We start from the raw sequence: 21,116 nt of genomic DNA, 5'->3' as shown, positions 1-21,116 counted from the left end.
TTATTATTTGTATTATTATTATTAGTAGTAGTATTATTAGTATTATTATTTGTATTATTATTTTATTATTATTATTATTTGTATTATTATTATTATTAGTAGTAGTAGTAGTATTAGTGTTTGTATTGTTATTATTATTATCATTATTATTTGTATTATTGTATTTGTATTATTATTTGTATTGTATTATTTGTAGTAGTAGTAGTAGTAGTAGTAGTAGTATTAGTATTATTATTTGTATTATTATTATTATTATTTTATTATTATTATTATTATTATTTTTATTATTATTATTTTTGTTATTATTATTATAGCTATAGCTATATACTAGCTAGCTAGAAAGCTAGCTAGATATTTATTAGCTAGCTAGCTAGATATTTATTAGCTAGCTAGCTTTCTATCTATTTGAGTTACTTCCGGGTTGAGTGAACGCCGGCGCGTGTGGCTGCCGCTGCTCACCCACAGAAAAACGTAACGAAACGGCATCACACCTGCTCGAGCTGAAGCTGTGTGATGCGCTGGTTGAGCAGATCTCCAATCATGATCTCAACGTACGGGTAACTTGAGCCAGACGTTGGTCTCTGGGTGCGGGTTGACTGGACTTCTTTTAAAGGGAAATGCACCATGGCCTCCTAATGACATAAATACAAAATGTGTGTGAATGTAGACAAATATTGAAACGTAAAGTCATTGTTTTATCGTGGCATGTGTCATAAGAGCAATGAGAAATAAGCTATTGCAATATCATGTAAATTATTGCTGTAAATAATGACAGAAAATAGAAAGCCACACGACCTACAATGGCTGGCACACACCCAGGTAGGCAAGTGCTCGTCCAAACCGTTCCACTTTTCTATTGGTCATGCCTGCGCAATGACCATATTTCCCAGTGTAGAAGGCACATCCAAAAAAAAAAATATTTATCTAGCTAGCTAGCTAGCTATCTGGCTGGCTACCTAGCTTGCTACCTAGCTGGCTAGCTATTTTCTATCAATTAGCTAGCTATCTGGCTGGCTACCTAGCTGGGTATATATTTGCTGTCTATTAGCTGGCTATCGGGCTGGCTATATAGCTTGCTACCTAGCTGCTGTCTGTTAGCTCGCTATCTGGCTGGCTATCTGGCGACCTAGCTTGCTATCTATTTGCTACATATTTGATGTCTATTAGCTAGCTATCTGGCTGGCTATCTATTTGCTGTCTATTAGCTAGCTATCTGGCTGGCTATCTATTTGCTAGCTATCTGGCTGGCTATCTATTTTCTGGGTATTAGCTAGCTATCTGGATGGCTATCTATTTGCTATGTATTTCCTAACTATTTGCTGTCTATTAGCAAGCTATCTGGCTGGCTACCTAGCTGTCTATTTGCTATCTATGTGGCTAGATGGCTAACTATATTTATATTTGAAATATCTCGCGAGCTATCTATTAGCTATCTAGCTAGCTTTCGATCCATTTGAATTTTTCCGGGTTGAGTGAATGCTGGCGCATGTGGTAGCCGCTGCTCACCCACAAAAAAATGATCCTGGGACTTTAAAGTGACCTTGAGAGTTGTGAAAGGCGCTTAGAAATGAAATGTATTATTATTATTATTATTATTATTATTATTATTATTATTATTATTATTATTATTATTATTATTATTATTATAAACCAAAAGGACCATTTAGGAGCTCAAAATAGACGATGCAGTCTTGGTCCGGTGCTATGAAGAAGGTGAACGATGTAGCTTCAGATGAGCGTTAGGTTTATTTCAGCAGGAAAGTACTTTGTTGAGGTGAGTTGAGCTCAGTTTTGTTGGCTTGGTTGATGCTCCCTCTGAGCTCGTTGGAATAAAGGAAAGCATTGCAAAAAGCAGACCCTCCTCCCGTGGTTCTTCTTTGCGCCTTCCAATGAAACGTCTTGTTTTTCCTCTGAGGTGGACGTTACAAGACTACTGTTGGTGTCTGCACTAGATGATGACAGTTTTTGTTCAGAAGCTCCTTGACCTTCTGCGGTCCCGGATCTAACCACCCTTCTGGTGCTTGGTCGTCCATCCAGCTTGACAATCAAATCCACGCAGGCTTCTACAGCTCGGAGCTCCGATGCGTCCATCTGATGCTCTGAACTAAGAAGCTTGAAGGCATAGTTCAAAAACTGTCCTTTCATCTTCTGCGCCTGAAACTGAAGATCGGTCTTCTGAGCCTCAAGGTCCGCAATGGTCTTCTGGGCAGTCTCAACGCTCTCTTTCTCCTTGATCAGACTCTCGTGAAGCTGATGCCTAAGGTCATTAATGATCTTCCAACTCGCGTGTAAGTTGTTTTCACTCATCTGCTCCTTTTCTTCTGAAGCCTTCAATTTCTCACGAAGAGGAACGAGCTCATTCCATAGCTGAGCAAGGTTCAAGTCATGTACACTCCTTCCTTGAAGATACTCCAGGACAGCAACTTGGATATTGATTTCGTTTTTTACTTGGTCTCTCTCCCATGGGCAACATGACAGTAGACGAGTTCTGTTAGCCTCCAGATCTTTTGTGATATTGCCCAGGAAGCTCTCAATGTAGGAACACCAGTAATTTTTAACATTATTCATGACACTCATTTTCCAATAATCTCCTTTTTTTGTCCCCCAATTCTCCAGAACTTTTTTTCTTCCCAGCAAATGTTGCATTTAGCTGTCACTAAAGCATCATGACATCACCAGAGGCATCAGTCAGCGATGTCATTCGGATTAAAAAGGCAACGATACGTGACAGTAAAGTTACAGCACTAGCCGTAATGGACAGTTACAATTCATGTTTTTTAAAATAATAATAATAATAATATATTCAATTTATAAGTGCCTTTTAAAACTCTCAAGGTCACTTTACGGTCACAGGATCAGTTTTTCTGCGGGTGAGCAGCGGTACGCGCCAGTGTTCACTCAACCCGGATGTAACTCAACTACATAGAAAGTTAGCTAGCTAGCTAAAAGATAACCAATAGCTATCTAGGTGCTAATAGATAGCAAATAGATAACTAGCTAGCTCACTCAACCCGGAATAATAATAATAATAATTCATTTTATTCATAAGCGCCTTTCAAAACTCTCATGGTCACTTTACAGTCACAGGATATTTTTTCTGTGGGTGAGCAGCGGCAGCCATACGCGCCAACCTTCACTCAACCCGCAATAACTCAATATAGATAGAAAGCTAACTAGCTACCTCATAGATTGCTAATAGCTAAGACCCAGTCATTCAATCTCTTTGTTTTATGAAGCAGTTGTAGTTAAAAGAGTAGAGAATAAACACGTCCTTTTCACCAGTGGATCAGGGACGACATAACTCAAATAGATGGAAAGCTAGCTAGCTAGCTAATAGATATCGAGACAGCTAGTAGATGGCTAGTTAGCTAATATGTTTCCTGACTCAAATTGCTATCCAGCTAGCTAGCTAGCTAGCTAATAGATAGCTAGCTTTTTGCGGCTTTATGTTAACATCTGATTTCCTATAGGATGTACGCTTGGGTACAGAGCTAAACCAAATAATATGTTAGAAAAATGAAGTGTTGTAGCCCCAAAAACTATAGTACAGAAATTGGATGACTCATTTACATCAAATTGTACTCTTTAAGAAATACAAGTGAAGAAAACAAATTTAACTACTGCGTACTATTTAAGTGTGTGTGTGTGTGTGTGTGTGTGTGTGTGTAGGTCATACATGAGTGTCTTTGTTAAGAAAATGGAGTCCATTTAAATTCACCGCCAGTATGCACGGAGCCTTGATGGAGGCGGAGCTAGAACTCTGGATGTAGAAGAAGGAAGATCCAAACATGGGGAATGGACTAACCAGACCTGAAGAAAATGCACATGAAGGCTCATTCCAAATCTACTCAGAAACGACCGTGACGTTCCGTCTTACCAAGGAATTGTGCACGGGCCTGGTTGGGGTTGAGAGGTTGGACCTGTTGCATATGTTGAGTTGCCATATTGAGCCACTGATGTGGATTCTGTTTGCTGAAGAACTGTGGCGGGACGCACTCCTGCAACTCATGTCTGAAGACACGCAAGGAAACAGGTCACATTGTGATGCAGTAACTGCAATGACTCTATGTGTATGTATGCTTAGTTGGCTGAACACAAGGTCCACAATGGAAGCACAGCATGTCTGGTGTCAATCTGAGGTGAACTGTCATCATCGGGTAAGTAATATAGCCTTGGGCGGAATTTAGGACTTGGTAAACTCCTGCACAGGAAGAGCTCATTAGCCAGGTAATACGCGTGTGGCTGCCGCTGCTCACCCACAGAAAAAAATAGCTTGTGACTCTAGAGTGTCCTTGAGAGTTTTGAAAGGCGCTTATATACTATATAATAATAAATTTCATTTATCAGCGATCAGCAATTTTTCTGATGCCACATGCGCCAGCATTCACTCAACCGCGAATAACTCAAATAGATCGAGTTAGCTAGCTAACTAATAGATAGCGAGCTAGCTAGCTAGTTAGGCAGCTATTAAATAGCAAATAGATAGCCAGCAATGGTGACCTCGTTGAACCGGGAATAACTCAAATAGATCAAGTTACCTAGCTAGCTAATAGATAACTAATAGCTAGCTAGCTAGCTAATAGAGTGTAGATGTCAGTGTGTATTTACATAGCAGGCAGATTGGCAGAATCTTTGGCACGGTGCTGGAGAGTAGCCAGTCTAGCAAGCTGTTGCAGATGTTGTTCACTTGCCTTACTCAGAGGGACCACACTCAGCAAAGCCTTCAGGTAATCTGGCAACACCTGATACAGACACAAAAGGATATTTTATTATCGATGTATGACAATCAATATCTCAAAAGAAGCAGTAAAAAAAAATAATTCAACAATAAGACATTTTCTATCGACAGTTATACCTTGGCTTACGAACTTAATTGGTTCCCAGGCAGAGTGTGTAAGGCGAAAAGTGTGTATCCCAAAAATTAATTTCCCATTGGAAAACATTAAAATGAGAATAATCCGTTCCCAGGTCCCCACAAAACATAATTTTCAACTAAGTAAGCCTTAAAACTACACAAAATATACATTAATTTAGGTATAATAAATGTGCTATGGTATTATAATTAAAGAAATAAACTGTACCGTATAATAAAGTCGTTTTATTGACCTTTGTGATGGTCATTGATGGCTTGATGGAATGGAGTGGCCGGTTTCCTCAGCATTAAACACTTGATGAGGAACGTAGCCTCCTTCTTTCACCATCTTGAGGAATCATCCCTTGTAGGTGCTTTCTCTGCGATAATTTTACCTTGTTCCTCATCAATTTGTGTTCTGTTTAGCAGGGTTGATAGCTTTTTGCATCAAGTGTACAGATGGCTTGTGCGGGTTATTTATGCAGCTTGATTTATGGGGATTTTAACCTTGCAGTCTACACTCTTTCTTTTAACTATCAAACTATCCACTTTATCACTCTCTCTCTCTCTGTCGTCTGCCTGTCTTTTTAATGTTTAATGTAACCCTCACCCCCCCTCACTGCTGCGTTCTTGACCAATCACGTGGCTTTAACCGACGACTGGGGGCGGGGAATAGAGGACCAAAACAAGTCGGCTGCCATTTTCTTGTGAGGAGAACGGGCTCGTTCGCGAACGACGCATCACTCATTGTGGCAGATCCGTGTGTATCCCGAAAAATAGTTTGTATGCCGAGGTAAAATTTTCATACATTTAACGTTTGTAAACCGAAAAGTTCATAAACCGAGGTATCACTGTACCTGGTTATAATGGACGGTAACATAGAGTTCATTATCAAGTTTCAATGCAAGACTCCAGATGACTCTACGGAACCAAAGACTGTAGTTGGCATCCACCGGTTCGGCTTCTGTCACAACATCCAAGATGTATTCCCTCTTGGTCAGGGGCCGAACATTCTGACCTAGCAAAAAAAAAGCACTTTAGCATGTGAATATTCCATTTTTACATAAAAAAATGGTGTACTGTAAGTGTATTGCAGGTAGATATGGCGTCCCAAGATCCCAATGATGATTACCTCTGTGCGTAACCAAAAAGATGGCGTATTCATCCAAAGCTTCCACTCTGTGGAGGTCCATTTCATAACAAAGCTCTTCAATGGCATCCAAAGCCACCTGTCAAAAATGAAAAAAAATTAAGACGCCACATTGGCGTCAAACCCGCAACCGTGTCTAAGATGTCCAAGAGACTGTGCTGAGCGGTTGCGCCTTTTTGGCTGCACGACTATACCAGCACAGTTTTTGATTTGGGAGGAATGTCGGTGTCATTTGACGGTCATCGCTGGATAGCTCTGGGTCTATTGTGCTTTTTTTGTGGCTTTGCAGATGCATGGCTTGAGGAGAAGAAAGGAGCGTCAGCACTGAGCGTCGATGCATATATGGAACTGTCGCGGCTTGGAATTGAAGCGGATTTACGTGGTATAGGAGATCTTTGGACCTCTTTGTATCTCTACAGTTTCGTGTTTTCTTTCAACATTTAGCTTGGAGCAGACGTGCACAATTTACCATGACGTCCCTGATCCACTGGTGAAAAAAAGGACGCTTTGATCCTCTCTTTCATCTAGAACTGCTTCATACAACAACGAGGGTGCCTTAAGATTGAATGACTGTCCGTGTCTTTTGTTGTGTCACATTATTTGTGATTTGTTTTATTTGTTTTATGACTTGTTTTTCTACTTCTTCCTTTCCTTTCCTCTTACTTTCATCACTTTGCTGCAGTGAAATGTAAATTTCTCCACTTCCAGACTAATAAGGGCAAATCCAGTCCAAGATATGAAATTGCCATTGAACTTACAGAACAGGTCTTGATTTTCAAGTGCCTTTCAATCCCACCCGGTAGTAGAAACAGCTGTCTTTTGGAGCTCCGACCGGCCTGTACATACACAACGCATCAAAGCCACACTAAATGACCACTTTTAGTAATGTATCCGAGTACCGGGGATACTCTCGATACGAACCATCATCGCTTTGAGTTCCATTTCGTTGGGATACTGTACGCGTCCTCCGTACTGAAACGTTTTCCTCAGATTCTGCTCACATACCTTTGCAATACCTGTTTTGAGAATAACAAGCAAATGTATAGGATAGCTAAATAGATGAAACAGTACAGTGTTGTACAGTGATACCTTGGATTACGAATTCAATTGGTTCCCAGACAGAGTGTGTAAGGCGAAAAGTGTGTATCCCAAAAAATAATTTCCCATAGGAAACCATTAAAATGAGAACGACACATCACTCATTGTGGTGCTCAGTGTGTATCCCGAAAAATAGTTTGTATGCCAAGGTAACATTTTCATAAACTTAACATTCGTAAACCGAAAGGTTCGAAAGCCAATTGCTTCGTAAACCAAGGTATCACTGTACCTTGATACTGCAGTCCAATGGCGACGCCGGCGTGTAGAAAGCTGAAGAGAAATGGCTTCATGACGTGTGAACAGCGATGGAAAGCAGTCAGAATATACAAGAGCCTCCATCCTTTCTGGCAACTGTCTCTACATCGTCAAACGCAAACAGACATTTGTCCAAAAAAAAGATCCTGGCGGTTCCTGTGCGCGTGTGTCGTGGTTCTTACGGTTTGGAACTGTTGTTGGCAGTGACTTGCTTCATCACCTGGCAATAGGCTTCATCTTTCATCAGGCCGTGATCGCCACTTAACTGAAACAACCACAAGTGTCTGAACAGTGATAGCGGATACGTGATATCAAACGTTTGCATTGATTAACGTACCTTCAGGATGAGTTTGACAAGATCCTGTTCGGTTTGACCTTTCAATGGCAGATCTCCCATGAACTTCATGACAGCTGTTAGATACGAGATTAGATTCAAAGGTGATTGCTTAAACTAGCTGATGGGGAATAAGAAGTTATCCTATGTAAACGTTTCATGCTGTTATATGCTTAGTGCGACTCGAATACCCAATTGAAACACAGACAACCTGGGGTCAATCTGAGGTCAACAGACGCAGCTTGTTATACTGTCATCTTCATCTAGGATACCTGGCCTTGGACAGAATTTACGACTTGAAACTCCTTCACAGGAAGAGCTCATTAGCCAGGTTACAAATTGATCAGTTCATGGAAAAGACAATGTTTCATTGCTTGCAGCTGTTTGTGCTCGGAACTCAAGAGGTGTGGTATTCTAATCAAGAAAACTATGTTTTACTAATGTATCACTTTAATTTGCATACACTCTCAATAAATAGCTTGGCAGAGGGCTGCAGAATTCAGACATCTGTCATGAATGGCTGCGTCTCCTGCCGGCAGTAAGAAGGCAATCTTTCTGAGTTTGAGTCTTTGTCCACAGTGTCCGATCGAACATCTCTGACACTAGCTGACGGAAGTCTTCTCTTACCTGAGGAAATATCGGCAGCCACTTTGTTCATGGCACCGTCTGAGAAGTCGATCAGAGACTCCTGGAGTGGAGACTGGAATGAGAAAAGAAAACAGAAGTAGGAAACAAATGTAAAATTGCACCTAAAGCAACGTTAAATGAAGGGGTTGGATCAAAAGAAGCAGACCTTGGAAAATGTCATCATGTCAGCCGGATCCCTTCCCGCTCTGCCCTTTTTGGTTTTTGTATCACTGCGGGGACGACAAACAAAAAAAATATAAACTCAACCGCGTGTCTTGAGTTGGATGGTAAAAATCCTGACGTGTGTGTCGTACTTCCTGTTTCTTTGTGCTTCCCTGAAGTACCTTTTGGCAAACTCAGTCATGAGGTACTGGCTACCAGACTGCAACATATCATCAACTGACTCATCTGGATTCTCCCCATAAGTGTCCTTCACCACCTGACGCCATAAAATCGGGCCGTGTTACTCTTGAACTCAAATAAACACAACCCCGGAATCAAAAACAGTGCACAACCCGCGAATCATAGCCTACGATACGTCTGGATTGTAGGATTCAACACATCCATACTTCCGTCGTGCGGTCAAGTTCTTGGGCCGCGACGGCCGAGCCCAGAGCGACGGCAACAGTAGCCGAGGCAGCGACACGACCTTGTCTGTCACGAGGTTCCGTCCTCTCTGTTGGGAGGAGCAGAAAGTCCGGAGCAGCCACCGGTCGAACATGTTCGCTGGCGAACGCACCCGACATCCCACACACGGCACCGAAACGCCAGCCTGTGCACACATTTGCAAAGTCGTCATACAGCATATCAGAGTGTCAATGGTAGGAAGCCAAGGTCTGGACATGTTTGCCACTAGCCTCTTCCTGAAGCCAAAAGCATGTCATTAGTGACAAGTGGCGTTATCTTCTGATTCTCGCGATGCGCGTAAGCACGATTTTATCGCTGTGAACGAACCACGTTACGGCAATCCAGTCATTAAAAGATGAAACCCTTTGCAACTCACCAAAGTCACGGGTGTCGCTCTTGAGTTCTTCTAGCAGTATCACCTTTTTTTTCACAACGCAGCCGTAACTTTTGCCTAAATACACACACATGTTGAGAGACATGATGAAAAGCCCAGACACCACTTGTTAGGACCGACCAAAAGGTCCTCACTTTTGTCAAAAATGTCCTCACTACATATAGTATAAAAATACATGGTCCTCACAAAAATAGTCATACACACACACACACACACACACACGTGTTGAGAGACATGATAAAAAGCCCAGACACTACTTGTGAGGACCGTCCAAAAGGTCCTCACTGTTGTCAAAAATGTCCTCAGTACGTATGGTATAAAATTATAGTGGTCCTCACAAGAATATCCATACAAGACACTACTTGTGAGGACCGACCAAAAGGTCCTCACTTATGTTAAAATGTCTCACTACATATGGTATAAAATTATAGTGGTCCTCACAAGAATAGCCATACAAGACACAACTTGTGAGGACCGACCAAAAGGTCCTCACTTTTATCCAAAATGTCCTCAGTGCGTATGGTATAAAATCATAGTGGTCCTCACAAGAATAGTCATACAAGACACTACTTGTGAGGCCCGACCAAAAGGTCCTCACTTATGTTAAAATGTCCTCACTACGTATGGTATAAAATTATAGTGGTCCTCACAAGAATAGCCATACAAGACACAACTTGTGAGGACCGACCAAAAGGTCCTCACTTTTGTCAAAAAGGTCCTCACTACACATGGTATAAAATTATAGTGGTCCTCACAAGAATAGTAAACAAAACACTACTTGTGAGGACAAACCAAAAGGTCCTCACTTTTGTCAAAAATGTCCTCACTATGTATGGCATAAAATCATAGAAGTCCTCACAAGAATAGCCATACAAGACACAACTTGTGAGGACCGACCAAAAGGTCCTCACTACATATGGTATAAAATTATAGTGGTCCTCACAAGAATAGTCAACAAAACACTACTTGTGAGGACAAACCAAAAGGTCCTCACTTTTGTCAAAAATGTCCTCACTATGTATGGCATAAAATCATAGAAGTCCTCACAAGAATAGCCATACAAGACACAACTTGTGAGGACCGACCAAAAGGTCCTCACTACATATGGTATAAAATTATAGTGGTCCTCACAAGAATAGTCAACAAAACACTACTTGTGAGGACAAACCAAAAGGTCCTCACTTTTATCCAAAATGTCCTCAGTGCGTATGGTATAAAATCATAGTGGTCCTCACAAGAATAGCCATACAAGACACTACTTGTGAGGACCGACCAAAAGGTCCTCACTACGTATGGTATAAAATCATAGTGGTCCTCACAAGAATAGCCATACAAACATACACAGACACATCACACACATTGAGAGACATGATATAAAGCCGAGACACTCTGGATTGTATAAACATGGTTGTCAGAAAGGCTATACAAGTGTGGGATCTTACCGGCCTCCAAACCATCCATGTGTTGTCGTCTGATAATGTCTCCTTTGTGGAAACTGAGCAGCGTCCTGTCATCATTGATGCAGTTCCTCACCGCCACCACATACTCAGAATCCTGACAAACGTAACGCGTTGTCATACAATCTATTGATCTTTTCGTGGATCGTTCAACATTGTTCAAGAACCAAATCCTATCGCGTGTAATTGATCAGCCCAACCCCCAAAAAAGTCATCATTACCGATAGACTCGTTCAAACCAGAACTCTCTGACCTTCTTAATCTCTGTGAGGAAGTAGTCGATCATGCTCTTGACCTGCTGAGCCCTTGCGGAAAACAGGATCAGCTTCTCATTGACCAGATTGAACTCCAACATGTTTTTCGATGGTACCGAAACGAACAGGATGTCCGAGTAGCTGCACAGGAAGTCACACACACAAATTGAGGATGTCTAATAGATAGCAAATAGATAGCGAATAGATAATAAGAATAATAAATACTACATTTCATTTATAAGCGCCTTTCAAAACTCACAAGGTCACTTTACAGTCACAGGTAAAGTTTTTTCTGTGGGTGAGCAGCGGCAGCCAGCGTTCACTGAACCCGGAAGTAACTCAAATAGCTAGTTAGCTAGCTAATATATAGCTAATAGATAGCTAATAGTTAGCTAGCTAGTTGTATTAAGTTCATTCTGTCTCATATGTTACAAATCAGCTAAATAGCTATATAGCTAATAGATAGCTAGCTAGCTATTGGTTATGTTTTAGCTAGCCAGCAAACTTTCTATCTATTTGAGTTACTTCCGGGTTGAGTGAACGCTGGCTTGTGTGGCTGCCACTGCTCACCCACAGAAAAAAATATCCTGTTAGTGTAAAGTGACCTTAAGAGTTTTGAAAGGCGCTTATAAATGAAATGTATTATTATTATTATTATTAGTAGTAGTAGTAGTAGTAGTAGGTTTACAGGTTCTCATCATTGGGGCATGAAAGGGTTAAAAATGGATTCTTTGGCTTTTTGTGGAAGATGCACCTGTAAGGCCTCAGCACCCTGAAGTAGTCTGGAGCGCTGGAGCTGCTCTTCACCAACTTGAGCAACTTGATGCCTTGATGTGACACAGACAACACCTGCACTCCGGTGCCCACGCTGCCCTGCAACGTACGACGACGTCAACAGATCAATGCATCATAAATTAACTCCGAATTTGAAATTCCACATTTTAAGACCGAACGGTTGGGACTTCGTGAATGGAAAAAAAGGTCAAGAGCTCACAGAAGCCGGGAAAAGACGAGAGAAGTAGATCTCCCACGAGTCTCTCGCCATGGTCACCACTTTTTTCTTCACATTCTCATGGTGAGTACCCGGAGACTGATCCACCTGGTTTTCCACTGCACGAAATAAGGTCATCGTAAATCCAAAATCCAACATTGTTTTTCAGCATTTTTGGCCACAACATTCATCATCAAGGAGGAGACTGTGCTGGCACGAATATGCCAGCACTGTTTTTGATTTGGGTGGAATGTTAGTGCCATTTGACTGTCATTCTTGAACAGCTCTGGGGCCATTGTGATTGTTTTGCGCAGCATTGTCACAGCCCCACTTTGTTCAACGGAAAAGTCAGATTGGTGCAGAGCGCCAATGCGTATGTGGAATGGTTGCAGCTTGGAATTGAAGCGGATTTACAGTACGCAAGACAGGAGATGTGAGACAGTCTGTTTTCGTCAATGGATGCTACAGCTTTGTGTTTGCTTTCAACATTTAGCTTGTAGCAGATGTGCACATTTCACCATGACGTCCCTGATCCATTGGTGAAAAGGACCTTTTGATCCTTTACTCGCTCATCTAGAACTGCTTCATATGACAAAGAGGGTGCAGAAAGTGCTTAAGATTGAATTATTATTTTGTTTTTTGTTGTTGTTTTGACTTCAAGATGGCGCCATGAGAGTGGCTGCCTTTACAGCTACTCCTGTATTTTGTTTTTGTACTTTTTCCTTTCCTTTCCTCTTACTTTCATCACTTTGCTGCTGTGAGATGTAAATTTCTCCACGGCGAGATAATAATAATAATAATAATACATTTCATTTATAAGTGCCTTTCAAAACTCTCAAGGTCACTTTGCAGTCACAGGATACGTTTTTTTTCTGTGGGTGAGCAGCGGCAGCCACACACGCCAGCGGTTCACTCAACCAGGAAGTAACTCAAATAGATAGCAAGCTAGCTAGCTAGAATAGATAGCTAATAGCTAGCAAATAGATAGCTAATAGCTAGCGAATAGATAGCTAATAGTTAGCAAATAGATAGCTAATAGCTAGCGAATAAATAGCTAATACAGTGAATAGATAGCTCATACCTAGCGAATAGATAGCTAATACCTAGCGAATAGATAGCTAGTACCTAGCGAATAGATATCTAGTACCTAGCGAATAGACAGCTAATAGGAATCATTTGCGAGGATAAACATAGTATCTCAATAAAATTTTGATTTTAGGTGAGTTGATTATTATGATTAAAAAAAAAAGTCAAAAATGAGTTCTTGCACTAAATGTTGGCTTCTTGTCCATTAATAAAGGCTAATCCAATCCTTACCAAAGAGATCTTTCATCTTTTGTCTTTCTTCTTGAGTGATTCGAATGCAGGCCTCCGAGAATGTGTCATGTACTACCTGGAGAAAAATGAGCAAAAACAATCCATGAAATTAATTATGAGTTTCCTATTTGGGGGGGGAAAAAAGACAATAACTCGCTCAATCTGTGTCCAACAAAAAAAAAAAAAAAAAGATGAGTAAATGTCTCGAAATGAAGACTTCAATCAACCTGTCTGAAGATGAGGTCCAACATTAGCGGATCGTTGAGGTTCTCTTTCGGGTAAAACACCTGAAAGAACAACATTCACAACAACAAATGTAATAAATTCATTAAATCTCTGTTTTTTGGGGTTGGATCAATAGCGGTAGCCATTTCAAAAGCACCTCCTTCCTCAGGTAAAGTTTCCAGGGGACGTTGGTGTAGGTATAATATTCATCGCTGGTCCTGCTGTGGAGTTGCGTTTGGATGATCTCATTTTCAACTGGCAACTCCCTGCAGACTGGACACGCGTCGAAATCGGTCATAAATTTCGACGCAAGTCATTTAGTGTTGACAGAAATTCAAATTTCAAGCTAGCTAAAGCTAAACAGAACACAATTGATGAGGAACTAGATAAAATTATCACAGAGAAAGCACCTACAAGGGATCATTCCTCAAGATGGTGAAAGAAGAAGGTTACGTTCCTCATCAAGTGTTTAAATTATTCCGAGTTTCAGACACTGGCAAAACTCACCTGCAAGAGGATCGTGGTCTACGTTGGACTGTGCTGGTTCATTGTGGATGGTTATTTTGGGATCTCTTCCCTCTTCTTTATGATGCAAAGACTTCATTTTAGACTGATAAGGAAAAAAAAATAAGCTCAGCCTGAATTGACGTCACTCTGTACAGTGATATCTCGGTTTACGAAACAGGCAGACGACAGTGAGAGTTTCAATTTTGATAGTTCGAAAGCAGAGTGTAGACTGCAAGGTTAAAATATCCCATCAATCAGGCTCCACAAACAACCCGCACAAGCTATCTGTACACTTGATGCAAAAAGCTATTAACCCAGCTAAACAGAACACAATTGATGATGAACTAGATAAAATTATCACAGAGAAAGCACCTACAAGGGATCATTCCTCAAGATGGTGAAAGAAGAAGGTTACGTTCCTGATCAAGTGTTTAATGCTGATGCACTCCATTCCATCAAGCCATCAACGACCATCACAAAGGTAAATAAAACGACTTTATTATACAGTACAGTTGTGTAGTTTTAAGTCTTAGAAAGTAGAAAATTACGTTTTATGGGGACCTGGGAATGGATTATTCTCATTTGAATGGTTTCCAATGGGAAATTATTTTTTGGGATACACACTTTTCACCTTACACACTCTGTCTGGGAACCAATTAAGTTCGTAAGCAAAGGTATCACTGTATATGGTTGTGTACGCGTGCCTAACGTACTGTTTGAGGTGGACTGGCCATTTGGTCTTTCAGGATCTCCATGGCTTCATCATGAGGGTCTGGCTTCTTCATGAACACCTTTCCGTTATCTTTTCTGAGAGCATTTAACCGGATGTCATCAGGATCCTTTGGATCGATAACAATCAGGCGCGCTTGATGCGTTTTTTTATGTGTTACCGTTTGACGGAAAGTCTGGTGGGAGTCACGCTGGCAGGCTTGTGCTGTTTGATGATATCTTTGATGTCATGGCTCGGCTCCGTGCGCTCTGCGTTACTCACACTGGCGCGAACTACATCGTCCGGAGGCGGGCTGTGTGTTGGACCTGGAAATTAATGGAAATAAGTTACCTGGAAATAAGTTAATTCCTAAGTTATATGGGTCACGAGTTATATGAGCTTGAAATGAGGGCGGCTGTCCAAAATACAATGCAATACATACATATTGTTTTGTATAGCGCTTTAACAACAGCGGAAGCTGTAACAAAGCGCTAACATGGAAAAAAGGGAAATGCTGCCCCCTTGTGGAAGAAAAAAAAAACATTGTCAAAGGCCATGGCTAGCGCTTTATTGAGTTTATTATTATTTATTATATATTATTTGTTGTTTAGGTTTTTGTGTTCTTTTCACTTTTGTTTATGTAGACATTATAAAGAAATATTGTGCTAAGTCTATTCTCTTTGTCTTTTCTGTAATACCGTACAATAGCTATCTGGCTGGCTGGCTAGCTATCTAGCTATTAGCTATCTATTGGCTTGCTAGCTAGCTTTCTATCTCTTTGTCTTACTATTCTATTTTAGTTACTTTCGGGTGGTCTATTAGCTATCTAGCTAGCTAGCTATTTGCTATCTATTACCTATCTAGCTATTGGTTATCTTTTAGCTAGCTAGCTAAATTTCTATCTATTTGAGTTACTTTCGGGTTAAGTGAACGCTGGCATTCCTAAAATCCTATCCAAAAGGTCATATTTTTGGATGTAAACCACAATAACAGTGATTATTCTTGACGTCACGCAGCACATACAGCCTTAAAGTGTATCTTTTTGGTGGAATCGTAACTTATCCAACTGGCGAGCTAGCTATTTGCTATATAGCTGGCTAGCTAGCTAGCTATTAACGCTGTACATATCTAGCTGATTTGTAACAGATAATAAGGTGACAATGAACTTAACACAACTAGCTAGCTATTTAGCTAGCTATTAGCTATCGATTTCTATCTATTTGAGTTACTTCCGGGTTGAGTGAACACTGGCGCATGTGGCTGCCGCTGCTCACATACAGAAAAACTTATCCTGTGACTGTAAAGTGACATTGAGAGTTTTGAAAGGTGCTTATAAATGAAATGTATTATTATTATTATTATTATTATTATTAAAATCATTAAAAAAAAATAGAAATTCTACGTCATATTTTCAATTCCCAAATAAATTTGTGAATGAGTTAAAAATGAAACAATGATATACAATGCATACAATGATACACTAACTTTTTTTGCGTTGAGAGCTGGCCCTTGATGGTGAACCATCTGGATCTTCTTTTGTCTGCAGAGATCAAGAATGTAGTCGTGCAAAAAAGCACGTTTGCACAATAGCAACGTTCATATATTAGCAGGCCGTTCGGTTGAGTGTCTGCTTACTGGACTGGGTGTGCGAGAATGTTGCGGTGAGTGCGGGTAATAATGTAGTGGTGGCGAGTGAGAGGCAGGCAAAGTGGATATCATCTGTTGCTGGATTGCAATAGCCTGCATGGTCATTTGCTGGGCCTGAAGAACACAGTGACAATTACAGATGTCAAAATATGAGCCGGGTAAACACGTGATCATGAAATCACGTTTATATTAAAAATTCAAACAGTTTCATGACAGTATTGCTTAAGTTTCTTCAAATCACAACTTATTTTCCGGCCAACAGCACCCTCTTGTGGACGTGTAGTAAATCACACCACGCTCGCAGCTGTGGATTGATTCAGGCATAGCACTACTGAAGGCCTAGGAGGGACATGCACGGGCCACCACTATACGACGTTGATATGGAAACCGAACTTCAGATAATTGAGGTAGATTCACCTAATTCATTCAAAATAATATTTTATATATAATTAAAAGAAAGTGAAACCTATAGTATGAGAGTACTTCATTACAGTATGTTGATTTATTATTTAGCTTTTCGGTTGCTGGCATGCCGCTGAGTCACACAAGAAGACTCACAAATTGCTTTACGCAGTTAAAAAAAAACCAATTGGATCATAAATGAGATATATTAATAAAAATTATATTGTACAGTAAATAGTTACTGTACCAGAATAATGGCTTGCTGGTTGATAATGGCCTGCTGCTCCTGAGTCAGTGCTGCCTGCTCCATTCCTGAAAGGCAATCACCGAAAATACTTCAGGTTCCGTACAAGGAAATACAGTGCTACCTTGGCTTACGAATTTCCCAGACAGAATGTGTAAGGTGAAAAGTGTGTATACCAAAAATGTATTTCCCATAGGAAACCATTAAAATGAAAGTAATACGTTCCCCATAAAACATAATTTTCTACTTTCTAATTTTCTAAGCCTTAAAACTACACGAAATATACCTTATTTTATGTCTAATAAATGTGCTATGGTATTATAATTAAAGAAATAAACTGTACAGTATAATAAAGTCATTTTATTTACATTTGTGATGGTCGATGGCTTAATGGAATGGAGTGGTCGATTTTATCAGCATTAAACACTTGATGAGGAACGTCTTCTTCTTTCACCATCTTTGTAGGTGCTTTCTCTGCGATAATTTTACCTTGTTCCTCATCAATTGTATTCTGTTTAGCTGGCTTGATAGCTTTTTGAATCAAGTGTACAGATGGCTTGTGCGGGTTATTTGTGGAGCCTGATTGAGGGGATATTTTAACCTTGCAGTCTACACTCTGCCTTTGAACTATCAAAGTTGAAACAAGTCCAAATTTCACTGTTTTCTATCCATTTTCTCACTCTCTCTCTGTCGTCTTCCTGTCTCTTTAATGTTTAACCCACCGCTCCCACTGCTGCGTTCTTGACCAATCACCAATAACCGAAGACTGGGGGCGGGGAATAGAGGACAGTCGGCTGCCATTTTGTTGTTAGGAGAACAGGCTCGTTCGCGAATGACACATCACTCATTGTGGCGCTCCGTGTGTATCCTGAAAAATAGTTTGTATGTCAAGGTAAAATGTTCATAAATTTAACGTTCGTAAACCGAAAAGTTCGTAAGCCAAGGGGTTCGTAAACCGAGGTATCACTGTAAACTGAACATCGGCAAAAAAAAAAAAAAAAAAAATCACTCTAAGCGTCTTTGCGCACCCCAAAAAAAGAAAAAATGTATTTGACATCACACCATTACTGTTCGACACAACTTACTTCATCACGCCCTCAGGCCACACATGCGAAAAGCATTCCATGATTGTACCTGACGCACCTTTCAAAACGGGCACGCCTGGATTTACAGGCATGGGGGCAAGCGGGGGACACCCCAAACCTCCCACAACGGCGCCATGTGACGGCACACCGGCGCCATGTGACGCTACATCGATAGTAGCGCCAGGTTGCGGAGAAGGGGGCGTTGAAGGGGCTTCAGATGGAGCTTGAGAGGAATTCTGACTGGGGTGCGAAGTGCTTCGATGGGAAGGGCGCTGGGGTCGGTTGTATTGGTGGTATTGTGGTGGCTGCTGCCCGCGGGGTTGGTGGTGAGAGGAGGTGGGCAAGGTAGGGATAGGTGGCATCATACCTCCTGCTACCGGGAGCACCGGCACGGCTTGAGAAAGCAGGCAAGGAATACGCAAGAGTTGGGAAAATGTTGAAAATGGATATGATTGGGATTGGTGACATCATTTATGGCAAGCGCTTATAAATGAAATGTATTATTATTATTATTATAAATACACATTCACAGAGTGATCGAAAGAGCGGCAAGCGAATAACGGAGCGATGGGCTTGAATAGGAAAGAGAGCGAAGAAGTCGGGGTGCTTACACTGAATGCTTATCGATGAATTAACCATGAGGAGGAACGCCGCCTGTTACGCTCGCTAAACTTGAGCATGCGTGGAGTTCAAACTTTGACAGGCTCGATTATAGATCACCAGAAAACTAGACTTTGAATAATATTGGAATCAACTATTATGAGCCATTTTGAATCAGAATTTCCCCAATTTTCTGATATAAATTGGGATGTATTGTATTGTATTGTATTGTATTGTATTGTATTTTTGTAAATTGTAAATTGTATATTGTATATTGTAAATTGTATTGTATATTGTATATTGTATATTGTAAATTGTATATTGTATATTGTATATTGTAAATTGTGTATTGTATTGTCTTGTATTGTCCCGTATTGTCCTGTATTGTATTGTAATGTTTACCTCCAGGGTGTATTCCAGGTGGATGTGGCCGACTGGGGACCTTATGACTCTCATCCTCTCCTTTTTCTCCTTCTGAGATGCCGATACCTCCGCCTCCCTTCATTCTTGCAGCCAAAATTCCGGATTTTTCCATGTCCTGTGATTAAGAAGGGATCAGCGCAGAGGGAAACGAAGACGGCGAGGTTAGGAGGCACCAAGAGTATACAAAAAAAATACTCGATTTAGTTGAGAACAGCTGCTAAAGAGGCCACTTGACTCCTCTAGTGCGTGGTGGGGGGAAACATAATACGCCTATGGAAATACCGTAAACAATGGAAGAGACGCGCCACTAAATAAAGACATTGCAACATGAATACTGTCTCCTTTTTTAATTAATAATGTAGTTTATCTTTTCGCCTTTACTAATTTAAAAAATGCTTAGGTAGAATTTTTGTTTTCATTTGAAATGTGCAGCATTGTGCATTATCAACTAATTGTCCAGCAGTGTAGTACAGCAAGTAGCCAGTGGTGGACTGTCAATAATAATAATAATAATAATAATAATAATAATAATAGTAATTAGTAATAGTAATAGTAGTAATAATAGTAGTAATAGTCATAGTCATATTCAGCCATAATAATAATAATAATAATAATAATAATAATAATAATAATAATAATATTGATAATAATAGTAATAATAATAAAAAATAATAATAATGATAATAATAATAATAATAATAACAATAATAATAGTAATAGTAATAGCAATAATAATAGTATTATTAATAGTATTAATAGTAATAATAATAGTAGTAGTAATAGCCATAGTCATAGTAATAGTAATAATAATAATAATAATTATTATTATTATTATTATTATTATTATTATTACACATTTCATTTGTAAGTGCCTTTCAAAACTCTCAAGGTCACTTTCCAGTCACAGGATATTTTTTTTCTGACGGTGATTATTATTAATTATCAATCATTAATCATTAATTATTAATTATTAATTATTAATTATTAATTATTAATTATTAATTATTAATTATTAATTATTGTCATCGTCATAAGAAAGTTCGGACAGTTATTTCCTGGCTCATGGTCCCCCCTAGTGGACTTGTCGTAAATCACACCATACTTTTACATACTTTTTTAATTCAGACATAGCACTACTGAAGGCCTAGTGATGAAATCCACGCTTCGTCACTGTAAGCATTGGATTTCTCGTTTATTTTATCCCAATTCTCTTTTCACTGAAATAGCCGAATGCAGGAAAACATTTCTAGACAAAACGTTGCGCCTACCATGTTGCCGTCAGACAGCACAGGATCGAACAAGCTATCCAGGTAACGGTCCATTCCTTTCTGTGTTTGACCGTCACTGAACGCATCGGACTCCACTGCGCATCAAGCAGATGATCTCACAATCCAATTCGCTCGGTAAATTAAGAAAGATAAGAGTGTGCGCACCGTGGCTGTGGTAACCGTCAGACTCCGAAAGGCTGTAGGCCGGTCTGCAACCTCCGCTAGGAGGAAGGGAAGGCGGAGGTTCGTCATCTGAATCAAAACCGCTTCCAAATAGTGTTCTACGAGAAGAAAGAAGGGATTTGCTTTTTATTGCAAAAAAAAACAGACAAATATAGTAACAAAAACAAAAAACAGATTAAAAAAACGGACAGGCTGCCATTGGCCCTGACTCTCGTGGGGTTGTCAGTACTGATGATGAAGTAGCTCTTCTGTTTTGGGAAGACATTTGGAAGCTCCAGATCTGCAATCAGGTCCATCACGTAGTCATGACCCGCTAATTCCGCCCACTGGCCGTGCTCCTTCATCAGGACAGAACTTCCTCTCCACCAGTCCGATACGCCCCTGCAAGGACCAACCACCATGCAAATTCTGTATTTCCTCAAAGAGGCCAAAGGGTTTTTACATCTACAGTGATACCAGTGGTTTAC

General features: G+C 40.2%; 1 protein-coding gene and 1 long non-coding RNA gene across 2 annotated transcripts in view; one reads left to right on the top strand and one right to left on the bottom strand.

Annotated features, from left to right (window-relative positions):
* Positions 1-21,116, bottom strand: part of myo15aa (myosin XVAa) — a 41,322-nt gene that overhangs the window by 1,836 nt on the left and 18,370 nt on the right. The window contains exons 31-63 of the mRNA XM_089019476.1: positions 20,839-21,030; positions 20,632-20,747; positions 20,467-20,561; positions 19,178-19,313; positions 17,094-17,158; positions 16,433-16,558; positions 16,283-16,337; positions 14,979-15,123; positions 14,802-14,895; positions 14,089-14,191; positions 13,739-13,854; positions 13,584-13,643; positions 13,357-13,432; positions 12,043-12,158; positions 11,803-11,921; positions 11,048-11,189; positions 10,780-10,891; positions 9,320-9,394; positions 8,886-9,088; positions 8,631-8,755; positions 8,483-8,546; positions 8,317-8,389; positions 7,693-7,766; positions 7,538-7,620; positions 7,330-7,457; positions 6,924-7,018; positions 6,761-6,838; positions 5,985-6,081; positions 5,710-5,870; positions 4,609-4,742; positions 3,878-4,011; positions 3,677-3,810; positions 492-632 (exon numbers count right to left, since the gene is read on the bottom strand). Of these exons, the coding sequence (XP_088875602.1) occupies positions 492-632; positions 3,677-3,810; positions 3,878-4,011; positions 4,609-4,742; positions 5,710-5,870; positions 5,985-6,081; positions 6,761-6,838; positions 6,924-7,018; positions 7,330-7,457; positions 7,538-7,620; positions 7,693-7,766; positions 8,317-8,389; positions 8,483-8,546; positions 8,631-8,755; positions 8,886-9,088; positions 9,320-9,394; positions 10,780-10,891; positions 11,048-11,189; positions 11,803-11,921; positions 12,043-12,158; positions 13,357-13,432; positions 13,584-13,643; positions 13,739-13,854; positions 14,089-14,191; positions 14,802-14,895; positions 14,979-15,123; positions 16,283-16,337; positions 16,433-16,558; positions 17,094-17,158; positions 19,178-19,313; positions 20,467-20,561; positions 20,632-20,747; positions 20,839-21,030 (3,667 nt within the window). The remainder of the gene's footprint in view (positions 1-491; positions 633-3,676; positions 3,811-3,877; positions 4,012-4,608; positions 4,743-5,709; positions 5,871-5,984; positions 6,082-6,760; positions 6,839-6,923; positions 7,019-7,329; positions 7,458-7,537; positions 7,621-7,692; positions 7,767-8,316; positions 8,390-8,482; positions 8,547-8,630; positions 8,756-8,885; positions 9,089-9,319; positions 9,395-10,779; positions 10,892-11,047; positions 11,190-11,802; positions 11,922-12,042; positions 12,159-13,356; positions 13,433-13,583; positions 13,644-13,738; positions 13,855-14,088; positions 14,192-14,801; positions 14,896-14,978; positions 15,124-16,282; positions 16,338-16,432; positions 16,559-17,093; positions 17,159-19,177; positions 19,314-20,466; positions 20,562-20,631; positions 20,748-20,838; positions 21,031-21,116) is intronic.
* Positions 14,314-21,116, top strand: part of LOC148885189 (uncharacterized) — a 169,803-nt gene continuing 163,000 nt past the window's right edge. Inside the window, exon 1 of the long non-coding RNA XR_016118141.1 lies at positions 14,314-14,498. This is a non-coding gene — a long non-coding RNA (uncharacterized LOC148885189). The remainder of the gene's footprint in view (positions 14,499-21,116) is intronic.

The sequence above is a fragment of the Hippocampus bargibanti genome, linkage group LG17 (genome assembly GCF_051943395.1).
Source record: "Hippocampus bargibanti isolate YZ-2025 linkage group LG17, ASM5194339v1, whole genome shotgun sequence".
Taxonomy (NCBI): domain Eukaryota; kingdom Metazoa; phylum Chordata; class Actinopteri; order Syngnathiformes; family Syngnathidae; genus Hippocampus; species Hippocampus bargibanti.
This window is presented reverse-complemented; position numbering and strand designations above follow the sequence as displayed.